An 18,952-nucleotide genomic window follows, 5' to 3' on the forward strand; every position below is an offset into this window, starting at 1 on the left:
AGTACAGTCAGCGTACGCGGTGCGTGGTTACGTCAGAGCCGCGCGTCTCTCAGGTCTGCCACGTCTGATGTTGATACCGGCACGTGAGGACTTGTTGCACAGTCAGTCCTACGTGTCAGGTAAGGGAAACACCTGTAATCATCGTGATATAGAAGAGTGTAGCCTGGGCTTTTATACATATGTGCGATTAAAACTGTACACTATAGTAAAACAGCTGGCCCGTCACTCAGGGCTCTTAAGTCTCACGCGTTGAGCGTGACAGTCACTCTTTTCGGTCTTTTGTCACACACTCCCGCCACACATTGTATTTCTGATGCTGAAAAAAAAAAATACCGGTACATTTCTGTGGTGCACCGTTGCTATGGAACCGAGAGGAATCAAGCACGTCTGCTATGGAAGTCGAGCCATCATAAGGGAGTAAAGAAACACCCCAAAACACTGTACAGTCACTGCACACTCACACTTAACTGACAACCACAATCATGCAAAGCCCCTGAACAGTCAGAGAAAAATGTTGTAGAAAAAATTGTTTTAGAGAGGTGTTGAGACCTTTTTTTTCCATTTCGGAGCTGTGCTGTGTTAAATCGTATCATGTTATACTGACAGGTTTTACAATGCAGTGCTGTTCATCAACGTCACAACTTATTTCCTCCAAAACGATCATACAGTTCAATCAACACCTCGATGAGACAGCATACGGATTTACCATAGAGCAGTTTTATGAGACATTACTTTTAGCTGAGTATTATAGTCAACAGTACATTGTGCAATAACCTGTATATACTGTCCATCTGTCTGTCTGTCTGTCTGTCTGTCTATAACTACTATAAAAACCTTTTACACTCTAGTATCATGGCAGGATGCCTTAAGTTGAATAAGCTGTCCAACTCAGGATCATTACACATATACAGTGACATCTGAACTCTGTCATGTCATTCTCTGTCTCTCTCTCTCCCTCTCTCTCTCTTCCTGCAGATAGACAGCTGGGTTCAACCAGTCTTCTAGTATGGGGCATGGAAAGGGGTTGGTCCATCATGGGACATGGTGTCAAGTAAGAGACAGTTTCAGAGTTTTGCAGTCACAGAGCTAAGTTTACCACCATCAGAGACGCACTATCACCACTGTCTGGGAGTCACTGCCAGTTCCTCCACTAAACTCCTGCCTGCCTGACCTGACTCTTGTTTTTGACCAACATTTCACACTTGTTCCCTTCTTCTGACATTTTTTTCTTTTTTTATCTAAAGGTTTTTTGGAAAAAGGACCAGCATTCATCATGCAGTCCTGTGCCAGGTGTGGGTTTGTGGTCTACCCAGCTGAGAAGATCAACTGCATTGACCAGGTAACACTGAAAGATTGATGCTTGAGTGAAGAGTGTAGGCTTAAATAAATATACTGAAATACTTTAACCAAAAGTAAAAGTGACTTTAAAGTAACCAAAAACCCAGTACTCACTTAAAAGTATTGTACAAACTTTCAAGAGAATAGAGGAACAAGTTTTTATATTTAATATATTTAATCAACCTCTTACAAAACAATTTCTTAAAAAGTAAAATTAGGTAGATTGAAGGCAGCTTGAAGGCATTCCCACAGAAAGATTACTGATGTTACATGTTTTACCAAGTCACAGAAATCAGTTACAGCTATCTCATTGGTCTGATGTTGTTTGTCCAAAATTACCTGTTCAAGGTTTAGACAGTTTCTGTTCCCCGCATGATAAACTAGACTGAGGTCATGTTTCCTAAGTTTGAGATAAGAACTTGGATGTTAAAATAATGTGATTCTCTTCTGTCAGAACTGGCACAAAGCATGTTTTCACTGTGACGTCTGTAAGATGGTTCTCACTGCCAACAACTTTGTCAGCCACAAGAAGAGGCCATACTGCTCTGTGTAAGTACTAGGCACCAGTAATGCCTGACGGTATAACTTATTATTTGAGCATAGTCTCATCAAAAATATATCTTTAGGGGCCATTTTGGTGCGAAAATAGATCCCTGCCATTGTGGCTCTCAAACTTGGTGATTCAAATGATGACCATTTCTATATCTCGACCCCCCAGACACAATCCGAGGAACAACACATTCACCAGTGTCTACGAGACCCCGGTCAACATCAATGCAAAGAAGCAAAGCAAGGCGAGCAGTGAGGTGAGATGATGTCACACGCAAAAACACAGCAGCAGCAACATGAGATAAAATATTTCGGCTGTAATCTGAGTGAAGGTGTATTATTGACAGGCTGACATAAGTCACCGTCTACGCCACGAGAATAATGATCATTCACCATTGGTTGGTCATGACAGGGTTTACTGCAAAGACTGCTATTCATGGAACTCAGCGTGTTGGTTTAGATCATCATAGTTGTTTTGAAAATAAAGGGACTGATGCATACATCAGAAGTGAATTTGAATAGATTTATATTTGTTAATGGTATAACAATATTATTGCTGGCAACCTCACAGGAGACTCAGGCCTATTAACCTATAAACATACGTATAGTTGGAAAGCTCAAGATCTGACCCTGAGCTCACATATCCATTTCTGTCAGATCAAAAAGGTCTCATTCCCTCTTTACAAGGGGGAAAGAGAGGGAGAGGTGGACTGCTGCTCTGAGTCCGTGGTGACGGCAGCGGTGTGGAATGGAGAGTGCGGCTCAGGTTATTTCTGTGCTTGTGACAGAGGCGAGACAACCCCTCTGCTGAGCCCACTTTATGCTTCAGGGGGGCTAAAATTATACGTCAAGAAAAACAGCCTCACATCCCTTCCTCTCCCCTGCCCTGCCACCTGTTCTTGTCCGTCTGAGCCTGTCTGTGTCTACGAGTTCATGCAACGCTCTTATGCTTATATTTGCAGTAGGCTAAGCAAGCTCATCAGCTACTGCTATATGCCACTAGAGACATATATCAACTTGTTGATATTTGATGCTGATTGTCTTCGGGCCATGCTGACCTTAAACCCTGTCCCATTAAAATTTTAACTGTTCATTTTGATAGAAGACTGTGTCACGTTTAGAGATGATGCTGCAGAGAAGTCACTCGTCAGTGCTGTCTCTCATCCCCTGCAATGTATCTATTCTAATATTAATTTTGAACACTTAAACAGTTTAAGGACTTTCAGCAAACAGCTCAGAGTTTCATCACTTAGTGCTCCATTCCGGATCTTTCCTGGCAGGTCCAGCTTCATCTTGATTGGAACATCTTAGTTATTAATAACAGCACACTAATAATATCCCTTCATCCTTAAGCATGGGAGCTGCAGGTTGTCTGGTTTCAACCTGACATTTGGTACTGAGCCTATAAAGGCAGTGTAATATCATTCAGGACTGGCAGTTTTTTTGTTGACTTTATGCATCCACCTACCAAAGTGGATGCTGCGAACACATGTCTAGTGTGCGCATGTGCAAATCTGTGCTGGTCTTGGCTTAATGCTTGTCGTCTATGTGCACTTGTAGCTGAAGTATCGCGAAGATGGCGAACGCTTTATGTCCACCTTCCACTATGACATGAGGTCCATGGAGCTGCAGAAGGCTCTCCTAGCCAATCAGATGGCCAGCCAGGTGAGCTCCCGGTAGAGCAACTGGCCTTTACCCCCAGTTAAAGGGAGTTCCAGCCCAAATCTTTACTCAAATAATACAACGTAGTGGATCCCCTTTATTTTTACATAATATAAAGCAAACATACCGACTCCTGCAAATAACTAAAAAAGTGTGAGCAGTGATTCCAGATATTACAATAAATGATCAAATTTAAGATTTAATTTTATTGGATTCGGAAGTGTATGATTTCAGTGATCGTGGAGGACAGTGGTAAAGTAAAGTCTTTTAGCAGGCTGTACAGTAGATGTTCATGCATCTCTCCTCTCCACCCTTGTTACCATCGCTTGATAAAGGCTAAATAAGCCAGAGAAGAAGTATTTAGGGTTGGGTGGCTGATTTAATGAGGCCCTCATGGCATGAAAAGGTACAGTGTGACGTGTGAATGTCTGAAAACAAACAGCTCTGTTTTCAATATCCAAACAGGCCTTTCAGTCTCAGTCTGAGTTCTCACAGCAGCAGACATGGTATTCAGGCATGGTGACCAGCCAGGAGATAGTAACAATGTCTCAGGCACAGAAGGCCATCAGTGACGTGAGTATACCTTTTGTTCCCTCAACAAGATTTTTGTTGTTTTATATAATTTTGGTATAAACTTGATTATATACAGTAAATTGACTTTCCTTTGATAATTAAAGAGGCAATTCTGTTTTTTATTTTATTCACTTTTAATTGTCTAAATTTGTCACAAACGTCTTGTCACAAATGTCTTGGCTGATTTTGTTGGGTGACAGGTGAAATACACAGAGGAGTATGAGCAGTCAAAAGGAAAAGGCAGCTTCCCAGCTATGATCACACCAGGTTACCAGGCTGCTAAGAAAGCCAATACCTTGGCCAGTAATGTAAGTGGATTTTATGTCATATGTAATATGAGATCATATGTAACTCACATTAGCAGTTTCCTTTAGGTGAATATGTCTCTGTGTCAGGGGTTTGTGTGACGTTGTAAAGAATCCAAATTCTTCGTTTTCTTTCTCTGCAGCTGGAATATAAAAAAGGACACGAGGAGAGAGTTTCAAAGTACACGACATTTGTCGACCCCCCAGAGGTGCTTCTGGCCAAGAAACAGGGACAAATTGCTAGCGATGTAAGCCTTTTATTATCACGATGACTTTATGATATTTGACTGAATCTTACTTTACTTTAGACCAGATAAAAACAATCTCTTTCAGTTTACTCAATCAACTTAAAAACAACTTTTATTGTATACCTGAATCATTGTTTTTTTCCTCCAGTACGCCTATACAGAAGAGTATGAGCAGCAGAGAGGTAAAGGCAGTTTCCCTGCACATCTCACACCCGGATACAAGATGTCAAAGAAGGCCACTGAGCAGGCCAGTGACGTAAGTAGCAAAATAAAAATTCGCACATACAGTGTCCTGATCATTGGTTTACAGTGGATATTGTTTTTATATCCGACCAGATAAAGTATCGTCAGGTGTATGACCAGGAGATTAAGGGTAAAGCCAGCGCTGAAGCTGCAGTAGCTGAAGCAGTTCACGCCAGAGAAAATGCAGAGAACTTCAGCCAGGTAAGGAAGTTACTCTTACATTTTTATTAACAAATTCTTAGTGGAAAACTTCTTAGTGGACAGTGAATCACAGAAAATATACTGTGGAGAGAAAGAAAGAGAGAGAGAGGATGCAACAGATAGCTCTTGAACTGAATTAAGTAAGTGCTCTCCTGTTTGCAGATTGCATACACTGAAGAGTATGAGCAGCAGCGAGGCAAAGGAAGCTTCCCTGCAATGATCACTCCTGGTTATCATCTGGCAAAAAAGGCACAGGAGAATGCAAGTAATGTGAGTATCTACTTCACAGAAACACAGACACTGGATCCTAAGCAAGAAGTTAATTGTTGAGTTAAACATGCACAAGTTCAAAGGCTGGTGTGTCTGTACTCTTGGACATTGTGCAGTTAAAAACAGAGCCTGGATCAGATAAATGCTGTCAAAACATTACAGAGTATAGAGTGTAAGAGCTTCAGCTTCATCCATCAGCTGGCCTTGTCATCACTGGACAGAATAGATGAGAGACTACAATGAGAAGGCCTCACTATGTCGTCATTCTTTAAACTCTCCACCCTGACCGAATTAGACTGTGTGTGTGTGAACTGCTAATCTCCTGATCCTACAGTAACACAACATGTTGTCTTCCAACTGTATATGCGTTAAACTTTCATCCCTTTGCAGCTAAAATACAGACAGGACTTAAACAAGATGAAGGGCACCTCTCACTTCCATAGTCTGACATCCGAGGACAATCTGGCTCTGAAGAACGCCCGAAAGATCAACAAGATTGTCAGTGAGGTGAGTTTATTTGGGATCGTCAGGCTCTCAAGTCAAAGACCTGATCTAAATTCTGTATTCTGTATTTGCCCTTTGCCTTACTTCTAGCTTTTCTCTGGGAAGTCCAAGAAGGTGGTTTTATAGATATCTAAAATTTATGCTGAAGTCTATGAGAAAACATTTCCAAATCCTGCTTCTCAGTGTCTATGTGTATGCGTTTAAGACCTGGAAACGTTGAGCACACTGTGTCAGTGTCCAGCAGACATGAAGCCACCCAGCCTACATTTTCAGCGTCTCTGACATGCCTGTCCGGTGGAGTTACAGTCTACCTCCAAGGCCACAGGACGTCCCGTCAAACTAAAGTTACCTCACACAGGAACACAGTGCTTCACTCTTGAGCAGCTATTCTGAGCTTTGGGAATATGACATATACATGTTAGCTATTTGCGTGTATCCTGAATTTTGACAATATTCAACCAGAACGGTTTTTGATTTTCTCGGGTTTTACTGGCTTTATTTTACTTGAAAGTTTAAAAGTGACAAAATTCTCCCTGTGTGGTCTTTTAATGGGAAAGGGACTGACAAGTGAAATGCTCAGCAAAGTATATTTAAGATTAAAGGTTTGTGTCAGTGACTCTTGAGTCATGATGGAGTGTCAGTGAGGGTGACTGATTAGTTGCAGGAACTTTGTATGTACTGTATATTTAGCACATAACATGGAAAGGAATGGCTGGCAGCTCTGTGCCACAGAGGATCAGCCCTGATTGTTCAACAATGAAATAAAGGGTTGGACTGCAAAAATGATGCAAAGCAACCGCTTTCATTTGACGTATTTTCTAACAGGTGGAGTATAAGAAGGACTTAGAGAACAGCAAAGGTCACAGCATCAATTTCTGTGAGACACCACAGTTTCAAAATGCTGCTAAAGTTGCCAAGTTCACCAGTGATGTAAGTACGAGACATATTTTTGACATTATATAGCAAGAAAACGCCATATCAGTCACACTGTAGAGTTCTGCATCCCAGGGTTTTCTTATTCTTTCTATGTCTTATGTCTTTAAAAGAACAAGTATAAAGAGAAGTACACCACAGATATGAAGGGCCACTATGAAGACTCGGGAATTGATAAAAAGACCATGCATGCCATGAAAGCCAGGAAGCTGGCGAGTGATGTAAGTCTCATTTTTCATTATCTTGCTATAATATAAAAATATATATATAGTTTTAAAACAACTCAAATTATCTCTGCTTTAAAAAGGTTTTATATCAAATGGCTACATAGGAAATATGAATGTCACGGCCATGTGATTAGAAATTAGGAATATTATATAAATATTAAAGGACTGAACTGTGAAACTTGGCAAAAAAGAATTAATTGCTGTGCCAGTGATTTCAATGACATAGTCTTCTTGTACATTTCAGATTGCTTACAAACAAGGCTCTGAACTGGAGCAGTGTGAATACAACTACCCAGCAACCCTCACACCAGGTTACCAAAGCCAAAAGAAACTGGACCCACTAAAGGATGTGAGTTCTCTCAAATGAAATCCATACCTTTAAGTCTCATTTGTAGCAGCAGAAAGTCAACATGTAAGCTATCTTTTGTGACAGATTTCTTGTTAATTAAAAATATTTCCTGTATGACTGCAGAAGAACTACAGGCAACATATTGACCAGGTCAAGTACAGTCCAGTGACCGACACGCCTGAGATTATTTTGGCAAGGAAAAACGCTCAGCTTGTCAGCAATGTAAGTACACAGCATAATAACAATGCATGGTACCAGTGACTTATGATCATGAGTGTTTTGATTGACACCAACCGTACCAGCACTTTTCAGTTTCACACTGTACTTATGAGCACTGAGCTGACTGTGGTGTATGTAATTCATGTGTCCTTTAGCTGAACTACAAAGCAAACTATGAAAAGACAAAGCACCAGTACACACTATCCCAGGATCTGCCCCAGATCAAAAACGCCAAAGCCAATGCCGCTTTGTGCAGTGATGTAAGTTAACACACAGACACTTTCTCACATGTGCATGCACAAGCCTGCGTTCACTCTTTGAGAATTCACACACACATCCGAACCAATTCACATGGTCACAGGAAATCACTTCCCATTCATCAAGTTATGATTTGACAATCCATATATGTCCCTCTAGATTAAATATAAAGAGGAGTGGGAAAAGACCAAGTCTAAAGCCTGTGAAATCGGCATGGACGACCTGAGTGTCAGAGCAGCCAAAGCTTCTCGAGACCTCGCCAGTGATGTAAGCAAACACGCATTCTTCTCCACTTCAAGGAGATATGATCTGAGGGGGGCCAGAGCCAATGCCTGATGTAAAACCTAAGTGGGTTTAATTAGGTATAATATCTGGCAAACGAAATTAAGTCAGACGGGCATGTGTTTCAGATTAAATATAAAGAGATCTACATGAAGAACAAGGAAAAGGCTGTGGGGGTCAACATGAGTGACTCCAAGACTCTGCACTCTCTTCAAGTGGCCAAGATGAGCAGCGATGTAAGTTATTTTGATCACTGATCACAGGCATTAAAACGCATCTTTTCACATACTGTATAGACTGTAACACCTTACGCAGGTTTGTCTGACTCAAATAAGAAATTCACATACAACTTTTTATGTTCACGGTTTCTTTTTTTTGTTGTCGCCTCTTAAGATTGAGTACAAGAAGGGCTCAAAGCAGAGCCAGGCCCAATACACTCTTCCTATGGACATGATCAACCTGAGCCATGCCAAAAAGGCTCAAGCCCTCGCCAGTGACCTGGAATATCGCACAAAACTCCACGACTACACCGTCATGGCAGATGACATCAAGGTCCAGCAGGCCAAAAAGGCTTATGCCCTGCAAAGTGAGGTAAGAGACAGGAGGAAGGGATGAACCTTCGTTTGCCATTTAGTGAATTTTACCAGATTAATGACACTTCTTGTCCTTTGCTCCACAGAACCAGTATCGTTCAGACCTGAACTGGATGAAAGGAGTGGGCTGGGAGACTGAAGGATGTCTGAACATAGCCCAGGCGAAGAAAGCTGGAGAGCTGCTCAGTGATGTCAGTACAGTTATTATTTGCATGCACACATTTTAGTTAGTTAATGAACTTGACATTGTATTATTTTTTTATCTACTGTCACCTGCCTTTACACTTTCAGACCAAATATCGCCAGAAGGCAGACAGCATCAAGTTCACCCAGGTGGCCGATGATCTCTCCATCAAACATGCCAAGAAGAGCCAGGAGCTCCAGAGCGATGTAAGGTCTTCACTTTAAAGCTGTAACGGTGTACTTTGAATTACGGTGGACTCTTGCAATACATGTCGGTCTGCTTCTGATTTTCAGCTGGTGTACAAGGCAAACACAGAGCAGATAATACACCAGTACACCATCACAAAGGACGAACCTCTTTTCAGACAAGCAAAGGCTAATGCCGATCTCCTCAGTGGGGTAAGTTCAGTGAATATCATTGTAATGCATTCTAGACTGAACTCTGTTTTCCTCCATTTGTCGTGTTCTGCTTCATTCACAGTAAGTGCAGTTATTAGTTGCTAATCTGTTGATCTATAAAATTTAGTTTTCTTTTTTGATGATGATAGGAGACAACCAGGGCACAGTGTTTGGTCCTGTACTGTCCTAAAAATTGTTTACTACCGTAAAAATTTGATTGAATTTGTCAACTAAGAGATTACTGCAAGGATTTTAGATCAGTGCACTTTAACTGCCGCGATGCTTCCTTTCATTTACTTTCCAGGTTGGTAAATATAAAGAACATACAGTATAGTAACAGCCTTGTTTCTTGGAGTCATGCTCCTTCACTTTAATAACAGAAGGTCAACAATTAATAGTGCAAAATTGGTTTCCATGGTGATGTACTCACAAGTATCAAAACATTCAGATTTTGTGACCTGATTAGTGGTTCAACTGGAGGCTTTTCTCCGAAATTTGAATCAGTTCAAACCAAATTCAAATGTTCAGCTTAGGAAGTTGTTTAGTGTTCCCATGCAGCACAACATAAAGTTGATTAGCCAAGGACTTAGTCCATTAATTAGAAATTAGGAAAATTAGATTAGTACAGAAAATCAACCAAATCCTAATTGATGTAATACACTTTAACTGTTTGGAAGTATAACTGGCATCAGATCCAAGCAGTGTACCATAAAAAAGGCCATTCATGGCCAATTTGCCTTGCACGTGAGCAAAATGTAAAGGAAGTTTACAGCCACAGCAAAGAGCTTCTGTTTTTGCAAGTTGAGAAATATCTTAATTTATAATTGCATTTTATTATGTACTTATTGTTTTTATAACAAATCATAGACTAGTAAGTGAAAGTTAGGTGTCATGTTAAGTGACTCTGGTGTGTTTGTTTTTTCTAGAAAGTGTACAAGAGCAGCTGGGAGAAGCAGAGGGAAAAGGGCTTTGAGTTGCGTTTGGACTCTCTCTCGATACTCACGGCCAAAGCTAAGAGGGATCTGGCCAGTGATGTGAGTTATTAAAAAAATATTTGTATCCTTAAGATTGGCCTGAGGAGAAAAAATATTTTTTAATGTTATAATATATTTTGCACTTCAATGTTAAACTTGAATATTTGCAGTTTAGTATGCAACTAAATAAGAAAAAAAAGGTTTTATAATGTGACCATTAATAACTCGTCCACTTCTAGGTCAAATACAAGGAGAATTATGAGAAAAACAAAGGCAAGGCGATTGGTATTAAATCAGTCAGTGACGACTCTCAGATGGCCCACTCTGCTCTGGCCACCAAACTGATGAGTGACCGCCAGTACAAGAAGAACTACGAGGACACAAAGGCCAAATACAGGTGACTCAGAGACAAGTCTTGTCTCTAATCTGCATCTTTCACTGGCAAAGGCACTGACTTGCAAATAAACTAGCCCTTTGCTGAGGTAACACAGACCACACAAGCCATCATCCTGATAAAATCCAAAGCAAGATGAAGGTTTTTAGCAAGTGGGAATGACTCCACTAATTGAAGAACTATGATTCAGCATATTAGAAGAGGATATTCCCTTAAATCTTGTGTCATTTTTGGAACAAAACCCCTCATTTACTTGATTAAATTGATTTTGTCCGCAGTGTTTCTCTGGATATGCTGAACATCAGCCATGCCAAGAAGGCTCAAGACCTGGCGACCGAGACCAAATACAGGACTTTCCTCCATGAGTACACTACGCTGCCAACTGACATGAATGTTGCCTGGGCTAAGAAGGCCTATGGACTACAGAGTGATGTAAGTCTCAGTGTTTGACATTCAGATAACAACATGCTTTATCAGAAAGCGATTCAGTAACTACAAGAGTGCAGGATTTGGCATATGAAATTAAAATGTGTGCATAAATGTGTGTCTTTAGAAACAGTACAGGTCAGATCTGAACTGGATGAAGGGCGTTGGCTGGGAGGCCTCAAACTCTCTGGACGTCCAGCAGGCGAAGAAAGCCGGAGAACTCGTCAGTGAGGTAACTTCTGACCCTGTGACCCAGAATGCATTGCTGAAATCAGTCAAGGTTTTGCAACTTAACGGGGTGTAATTTTTTAAAATATTAAAAAAAAAAAAAAAGAGAGAGAGACATATCAACACACGCTAAACCACGGCAACAGACAAAAAAGATCAGTGTTGCAGTCCTTGACCCTCATTAATATTTCCTTCATTTATGGTAATTATACTGAGAGTCAAATTTAATTGAAACCAATTATTATGCAGTGTATGATTAACTGCTCTTAAGTGTTAATAACTATGAGAAATATGTAGGTAAATTAGCTCAGAGAGCATGAGAAAGTGATAAGCATGATGGTGTAACGTGACTGGAAGGAACATATCTAGGTTTACGGCCTGGGTCAGAATGTATTTAAAGAGCTGGGGATCATTCCTGTTCTTTAGAAACTGGGTTAAGCATGTGGACAACACCCCAGCTATAACAAGACCGAAGCTGTTATGTATCACAAAGATTCCACCTCACTAATTAGGACTCAGTTTTATGTTTGACAGTGGGGTCCACACTGTTTACACTGATATATTATATTACAGGTTTTTTTTTAGAGAGGTAGATGAGGGAAAGCTGTGAAGCATCTCCATTAATGCCAAGTGTCCAGTTTCCTAAAAGCTTCTTGGTTCCCTGATCTTCTATGTCCACACATGGGAACTTTGGTAATTTGACAGGATAAAACTTTAGAAGAAATCAGACAGTTTATCCTTAGACTCTTTTTTTATAAACGCTTATTTGTAAATGCCTGCAAATGGTACATATAGATATTTCTGTGACATTTCTAATGTAGACTGGCAACACCAGACTCTATTCATAACCTCTTCATAAGCAGACTCTTATTTTAAGGGTCATTCCAGTCAGGCTTACTAACATTAGAGCATGAAATGACAGACTGAACATAAATAGAACAGAGCCCTGAATTCTCCCTGGCTTCTATCTATATTTGTATTTACATGTATATGTATTTATCTATCTAAAAAAAAAAATCTGGACAGTTTCCTTTTGTTTTTGATTTTGACAAACAGTATATTTTTTTGTTAGAATGGATGTTTGTGATATTGTTGTGCCCTCTACTGCCCATCAAATGCATGTGCACCTTTGTTTTGTGGCTTCATCTTTTAATGACACTCTTTATCCTCACCACTCTGGTATGTTATGCAGAAAAAGTACCGTCAGAATGTGAGTGCTCTGAAGTTCACCAGTGTTGAAAACACTCCAGAGATGGTCCAAGCCAAACTCAGCAACAAACTGGCCATTGATGTAAGTTTAGCTGCATGGTATATAAATACACATAGGAGGCGTATCATTTCATGCAGACTGGGTTACAGCACCTGAGGGTGATTAAGTGTCCTTTGATGACCGGTGATGCTGTGCTTTCTCCTTCACAGAGGTTGTACAGGGAGAAGGGCGAAAACATGATGCACAACTACACACTCAGTGAAGAGCTGCCCGAGCTGATGCAGGCCAAGCTCAATGCTATGAACCTCAGTGAGGTAAAAACCACATTTCAAGAACTCGCACGTTAAAATCTATCAAACAGAGAATCAAACCGTAAGGTCAGCTGCCTTGGCGTGAGGTTTGCCCTGTGGGACTGAGTTTGTACGCCTGCTTTGATGCTCATTTCAGAGCCGTTACAAGGAATCTTGGACTAAGCTACGTGACGGTGGTTACAAGCTGCGTCTGGATGCCATTCCTTTCCAGTCTGCCAAAGCATCTGCAGAGATCCTCAGCGATGTAGGATTATGATAAATTACTTTACACGAATATTACACAAATTTAAATCTCTAACACTTTACTCAAATTGTGTCACTGATGTACCATTTCAGCAAAAGTACAAAGAGGAATTTGAGAAGACTAAAGGTAAAATGATTGGACTGAAGGGACTGCAAGATGATTTGAACATTGCTCACTCGGTCCACGCCAGCAAGCTGCAGAGCGATGTGAGTACTTTGTTTACTCTTTTACTCTCCTTAGCTAACAAAAACAGTAAAAAAAAAAAAAAACTATACAACTAAGACTTTCTTTCACCTTTTTGTCTCTCTCCAGATTAAGTACAAGAAAGACTCAGCTAAAGCGCTCTCAAAGTTCCTCCTGCCCATGGACATGATGGAGGTCGCCCATGCCAAAAAGGCCCAGTCGCTGGTCAGTGATCAGGACTACAGACTCACCCTGCATCAGTACACCTCACTGCCTGATGACATGAAGGTGCAGGCGGCGAAGAGAGCATACGCTCTGCAGAGCGAGGTGAGAGGAACAGTACGCTGCTGCAGACTACTTCTGTTCTAATCACTCTGCCTTTGTTTAATAAGACATTAGAAATGTTTAGCAAGAAAACACCCCACCAGGATTTTTGAAAGTTACTTTTGAAGCATTTTGTTGTATTGTTGAAAATATTTTTGAAATTGTTGAAAATATTTATTTTTGATTTATGTGTTTGTCACAGAAAGTGTATCGCTCTGACCTGAACTACCTGCGTGGTGCAGCCTGGATCGCCACTGGAGCTCTGCAGATTGAAGGCTCCAAGAGGGCCACAGACCTCATTAGTGATGTGAGATGTCCTCTTTGTTTGTTTGTTTTTACCTCTTTTTTTAGTGCACACAAAGCACTACATCCTGCTCATGCCTACCTGTTTTCCTGGATTTTGAATGATGACTTCCTTGCTCAGAATACAAAGCGGTGGTTTGATTGATCTACACAAACATGACAGGTACTAACTTGGATGTTTCTTCTGTAACAGAAAAAGTACCGTCAGCAGCCGTATAACTTCAAACACACCTCTGTCACTGACTCTCCAGACATCGTCCATGCCAAACTCAGTGGACAGATCACAAATGAAGTGAGACAATAAGCTTATTGTTTTTAGTTCTGTTTTCTTGCTTGTGATTTGTATAGATAAGCTGCACAAATCTCTAAATCATTCATGGAGCTTTGCCAGAACACACTGAGTAGTCTCAATACTACATTTGGAAAGGCTTGACAGGGATAATGATGATGAAATGGGTCTTATCTCCCTCCCCCAGCGTTTGTACAAAGAGAAGGGGGTGAATGACCAACACAACTACACTATAACAACCGAGAGACCAGAGATTACACAAGCAAAGATCAATGCAGCCAACTTCAGTGAGGTACTATTGACCCGAGCACCATACAATATACTGTAAACATCTGTGACTTCCTTTTTTTACATTCCGTGTGTGTTTTTGAAGGTTAATGCTCTTTGTCTCTCTCTGCTGCAGATCAAGTACAGAGAGTCCTGGCACACCCTGAGGGCTCAGGGCTACAAACTCACCATGCAGGACATCCCTTTCCAGGCTGCCAAGAGCTCCACAGGCATCGCCAGTGATGTAAGGTTTCTACAAGAGAAAAAAACATTTTTTCCTGAAGTGAAATAACACAAAAATATAAAGGAATATTCATTGAAAACATCCACCTGAATAGAGGCCTCATGCAAATACCAAATGCTTATACTAATAAAAGAATATTGTAAGAATAAGAAAATAATGCAACACCATAAAGAACAACAGCCTTTTAAAAAGAGTTTAATTAGCACCTCCCTGAGTTTATAAAATGTTCAGGGCTATTGTACTGGTTTGCATCAGAAAATAGAGATGTTGCATGTATCATGTTTTGTATTGGTCTAAAACTGAAATTAACTGCGGTTATAACTTCTGCCTTTCTGCAGTACAACTACAAACACAACCATCTGCTGGAAAAAGGAAAACACATTGGTGTCAAAAGCGTCTTGGACGACCCGTGTCTCCTGCACTGCCTGCAGGCGGGCCGGCTGGCCAGTGACCAGGAATACCGCAAGGATGCGCTGACAGCCAGCGGTCAGTACCACCTCACCCCAGACATGATTCATCTGGTGACGGCGAAGAATGCCCAGGCCCTGGCCAGCGATCAGGACTACAGGAAGAGGCTGCACGAGTACACGGTGCTTCCTGATGACATGAAAGTCAAGTGGGCCAAAAAGGCTTATGACCTGCAGAGTGAGGTGAGAGGATGAGATGTAGAGAACAGATAAGGCAAATACAAATAAGGCAAACTCTACTGACAAATTCTGTTTCCTTATGTCTAGAAACTTTACAAGTCAGACCTCAGTTTCATGAAAGGAGTGGCCTGGGACGGTGTGGGCGCACCTCAGCTGGAGTCGGCCAAGAAGGCTGGGGAGCTTATAAGTGATGTGAGTATATATGGAAAATGGTATTAGTTCAAATAATTTCTGATTCTGAAAATACTCTCACAGTGAGACCAGAAAACAATCTACAATCTTATCTGATTTTTTTTTTTATCATCTAGATTTTTGATAGTGTTCAGTTATACTTCAGCTAAATTTTACTCCCTTACTTGAAGGTCTAAATGCTGTTTCAAAGCCTTTGACTGCCAGGAATAAAATTCTAGGCAAGACTGCTGAAACCTTTGTTTATTTGATAATATTTTGGCCTAAAAGGTGAAAAAACATGCTGCATATTTAAATAGTGCTGTGAGTTAATAAAATACCCATACCTATGTGAAAGTTTTACTTTAAATATGCCTATGACTTTAACACAGGTCTAAGCCATTTGTATTTCCTACTGTTAAAGTTTATTTGTTCTTCCTTTATGCAGAAAAAGTATCGTCAGCTGCCCGACAGTCTGAAGTTCACCTCTGTCCCTGACTCTCCTGATATTGTCCATGCCAAGGCGAGCTACCAGCAGTGCAGTGAGGTAGGATGACAAGATTAACAAGCTTAAGAGACACTCATTCTACTTTGAGGAACTACTGTTATTCTAACTGTAAAAACCTAATCCAAAAAATGTTTTTGTTGTAGACTGGAAACATCAATTTTGTAGATGTCCCGTTCATGTCTTTGTCTTTTGTCTGCTGCAGAGGCTGTACAAATCTGGAAAGAATGATGACATGCATAAGTACACCTTACACCCAGATGATCCAGACTTTATTAGAGCCAAGATTAACGCTCAGCAGATTAGCGATGTAAGGCAGTCCTCGGATTCATCTCACAATCCTAAATACAAACAAATGATTTGAAATCCTCATGGAAAGATGCCAGTATCTCTTTGTGACATTTCTTCTTGTCCTTGACCTTCTTTTCATGTGAAGAAAGTTTACAAGGCGTCTGGGGAACAGGTGAAGACATCGGGCTACGACCTGAGGCTGGACGCTATTCCTTTCCAAACTGCCAAGGCCTCCAGAGAAATTGCCAGTGATGTGAGTTCAGTTTGTCACAGTATTTGAGTTCCTTCAGTCTTTGATGACACACAAGCACAAATTAGGATTTATCATCACCTTTTCTTTTTTTTTATTGGGCTTCTAATCTCAACGTAGCATAATTATTATTATTAAACTCACCTTACAATGGTGCTTTGAAGAAATTCCATGCAGTTGTTGGCTTAAACCCATAAATCAAGTCACAACAACTTCAGTTAAGCTAAAAAACAATCTCCCTCCTATAGTTCCATTACAAGGAGTCCCATTTGAAAGAGAAGGGCCAGCAGGTGGGGCTGCGCTGTGTGGAGGACGACCCTAAGATGGTACACTCTCTGGCAGCCAGCAAACTCCAGAGCAACCTGGAGTACAAACGTCAGTCCAAGGAGGAGCGTGGCCACTACAAAATCCACGCGGACCAGCCTGAGTTTCTGCAGGCCAAAAAGAGTCAGGCTCAGGCTAGTGACATCACCTACCGCCACAAGCTCCACGACTACACCTGTGATCCCGAACAGCTCAATGTCAAGCATGCCAAGCAGGCCTACAAGCTGCAGAGTGATGTAAGTCATGGTCCAAGTAGAGTATGTTGGTGAAAAGTTTTTTTCAAGGGACTTTGCTGCAGCCAGAATCATTATTTCGCTCACTTTTATTTACTATATCTATGTATGTAACGCTGAAGAATTCTTTAAATCATGTAATTATATGGAGGAAGGGTAGGGTAGATGACTTTAATTTGAAAGGATGATGCCAACATATCCAACTATTGGTCCTTAAAGCCCACTTCAACAGAGTTGATTCCTACATTGTTAAGTGCCACTCCAATCGTTGCTCCATTTCTTTTGTAGGTGAACTACAAATCAGACCTGAACTGGATCAGAGGAGTGGGCTGGACCCCTCCTGGCTCCCATAAGGCCGAGATTGCCCGCCGCGCTGCAGAGTTGGGACTGGCCGAGGGAGTTAGCACTGAGGAGGCAATCGCAAAGTACCAGCACATGATGATGGTGAGAGAACATGGAAGATGAATATTAGTGCTGTACTGTAGATCAACTTTTTCTTTGTGGGATAAACAATCTATATTCAACACAGTGTGCAGGATTTTTTTTTAATGATCCTGTTATCTTTCTTTCAGCTGCTTCACCAGCAGCAAATGGAGCAGCAGCAACAGCAGCAGCAGACTTCAGAGCAGGTGGAGACGAGCGAGGAGATTCAACAAGGTGTCAACATGGATGCCATGGAGGTCCTTCACGTCAAGAGGAAGAAGACCATTCAGACGGTCCAGAAAAAGTCCAGCACCACCACAACCTCATTCAGATCCATGGAGAAGAAGTCCAGCAGCACCTCGTCTTCCTCATCGGCTGCCCTCCAGAACACAGTCCGGACGTCCATGTCTAGTAAAGCTGCAGCGATAGAAGACGCGTAGATCAGAGGAGTTTTTATAGATGATAGTGTTTAGAGATCATCAAAGATGGCCACTTTCAGAAGGTGAGATGAACGTTTACTGAGTGGTTTATTTTCCAGGTGGTGTTTTTGGTATCTGTTTTGATGAAATGACTGTTGTAGTTACATGAGATGCCACACCAATGTCAAACTGTGTTACTTTAGCTGCAGCAGTGATCTGTAAAATAGAGTATGACTAAGAAGGGGATTAAGCATGTTGAATCGAGACAGGATTTGTCATGTTTGTTAAAATGATTGTCAAAAGTATGTGATGAACAAAAGGGAATTCAGAAAAATAACTTTATTTTCAGATTGAATACAGGTGTTGTTATTTTTACTGTTTATCAAAGCTTCAGGCTGGGTTATGTGGCCCATGAGATCATGAAACTTTCCCTAAATTACAGTTTTCAGTTCAGTCAAAAACATCAGAAATACCTAAACTGAATTCAGACTGTTTTTGGACAAAAATGATACTGTATGAAATGCTGGAAGGAACGTTTGCAATTGCTTTTGTATATTGAGTGTGTTTGGAAGATAGGGAGCTGGACCAGAGATTGCTATTTGGCCAGCACCTCAGATGATTTTTTTCATCATTTGCTTTTTTTATCTATAGAGAAGAACACGTGCCGTAAAGTTCAGAAGGAACCGACAAAACCTTGTTGCAGCCTTGCAAACCATGCAGCTTTCTTACAAGGTCTGATAATCTGGTGCACTTTGAGCTAGACTCAGTGAGAAAGAAAAATAGGCCTACTGAAATGATGTGCAATCTATATTCTTGTCTGTCTGGCAGGTTCAGCTTCATGAGTTCGTAACAGTGACTCTTTTAACTCAAAGCTGGGCTCAGAGTAAATGCTTGCTTTTATTGCTGATAAAATAAACCGTTTTTTTTTTCCAAGGCAAACTAAGCTATCATCTCTTTTT

At 40.9% G+C, this 18,952-nt stretch overlaps 1 protein-coding gene across 2 annotated transcripts; it reads left to right on the plus strand.

The window, feature by feature from the left end:
- The first annotated feature begins 1,092 nt into the window (after positions 1 to 1,092).
- On the plus strand, positions 1,093 to 18,938 carry LOC121201316 (nebulin-related anchoring protein). 2 transcript variants are annotated; one of them, XM_041067104.1, is made up of 43 exons: positions 1,093 to 1,339; positions 1,793 to 1,887; positions 2,057 to 2,144; positions 3,448 to 3,552; positions 4,015 to 4,122; positions 4,323 to 4,430; positions 4,571 to 4,675; positions 4,824 to 4,931; positions 5,012 to 5,119; positions 5,282 to 5,389; positions 5,780 to 5,896; positions 6,719 to 6,823; positions 6,940 to 7,047; positions 7,298 to 7,402; positions 7,526 to 7,624; positions 7,777 to 7,881; positions 8,039 to 8,146; positions 8,290 to 8,397; positions 8,555 to 8,752; positions 8,841 to 8,945; positions 9,046 to 9,144; positions 9,232 to 9,336; positions 10,263 to 10,370; positions 10,550 to 10,707; positions 10,983 to 11,136; positions 11,258 to 11,362; positions 12,551 to 12,649; positions 12,778 to 12,882; positions 13,016 to 13,123; positions 13,216 to 13,329; positions 13,436 to 13,633; positions 13,833 to 13,937; positions 14,127 to 14,225; positions 14,410 to 14,514; positions 14,626 to 14,733; positions 15,072 to 15,383; positions 15,468 to 15,572; positions 15,997 to 16,095; positions 16,259 to 16,363; positions 16,490 to 16,597; positions 16,843 to 17,154; positions 17,440 to 17,595; positions 17,724 to 18,938. In XM_041067104.1, the coding sequence occupies exons 1-43, from the start codon at positions 1,274 to 1,276 to the stop codon at positions 18,012 to 18,014; spliced, it is 5,415 nt and encodes a 1,804-aa protein (XP_040923038.1). In that variant the 5' UTR covers positions 1,093 to 1,273; the 3' UTR covers positions 18,015 to 18,938. The 2 variants fall into 2 exon arrangements, with proteins under 2 accessions (XP_040923038.1, XP_040923037.1); XM_041067103.1 differs by lacking the exon at positions 3,448 to 3,552 and having other exon boundaries at positions 17,724 to 18,937.
- Positions 18,939 to 18,952: the final 14 nt, after the last annotated feature.

The sequence above is a fragment of the Toxotes jaculatrix genome, chromosome 21 (genome assembly GCF_017976425.1).
Source record: "Toxotes jaculatrix isolate fToxJac2 chromosome 21, fToxJac2.pri, whole genome shotgun sequence".
In the NCBI taxonomy this organism is placed as follows: domain Eukaryota; kingdom Metazoa; phylum Chordata; class Actinopteri; family Toxotidae; genus Toxotes; species Toxotes jaculatrix.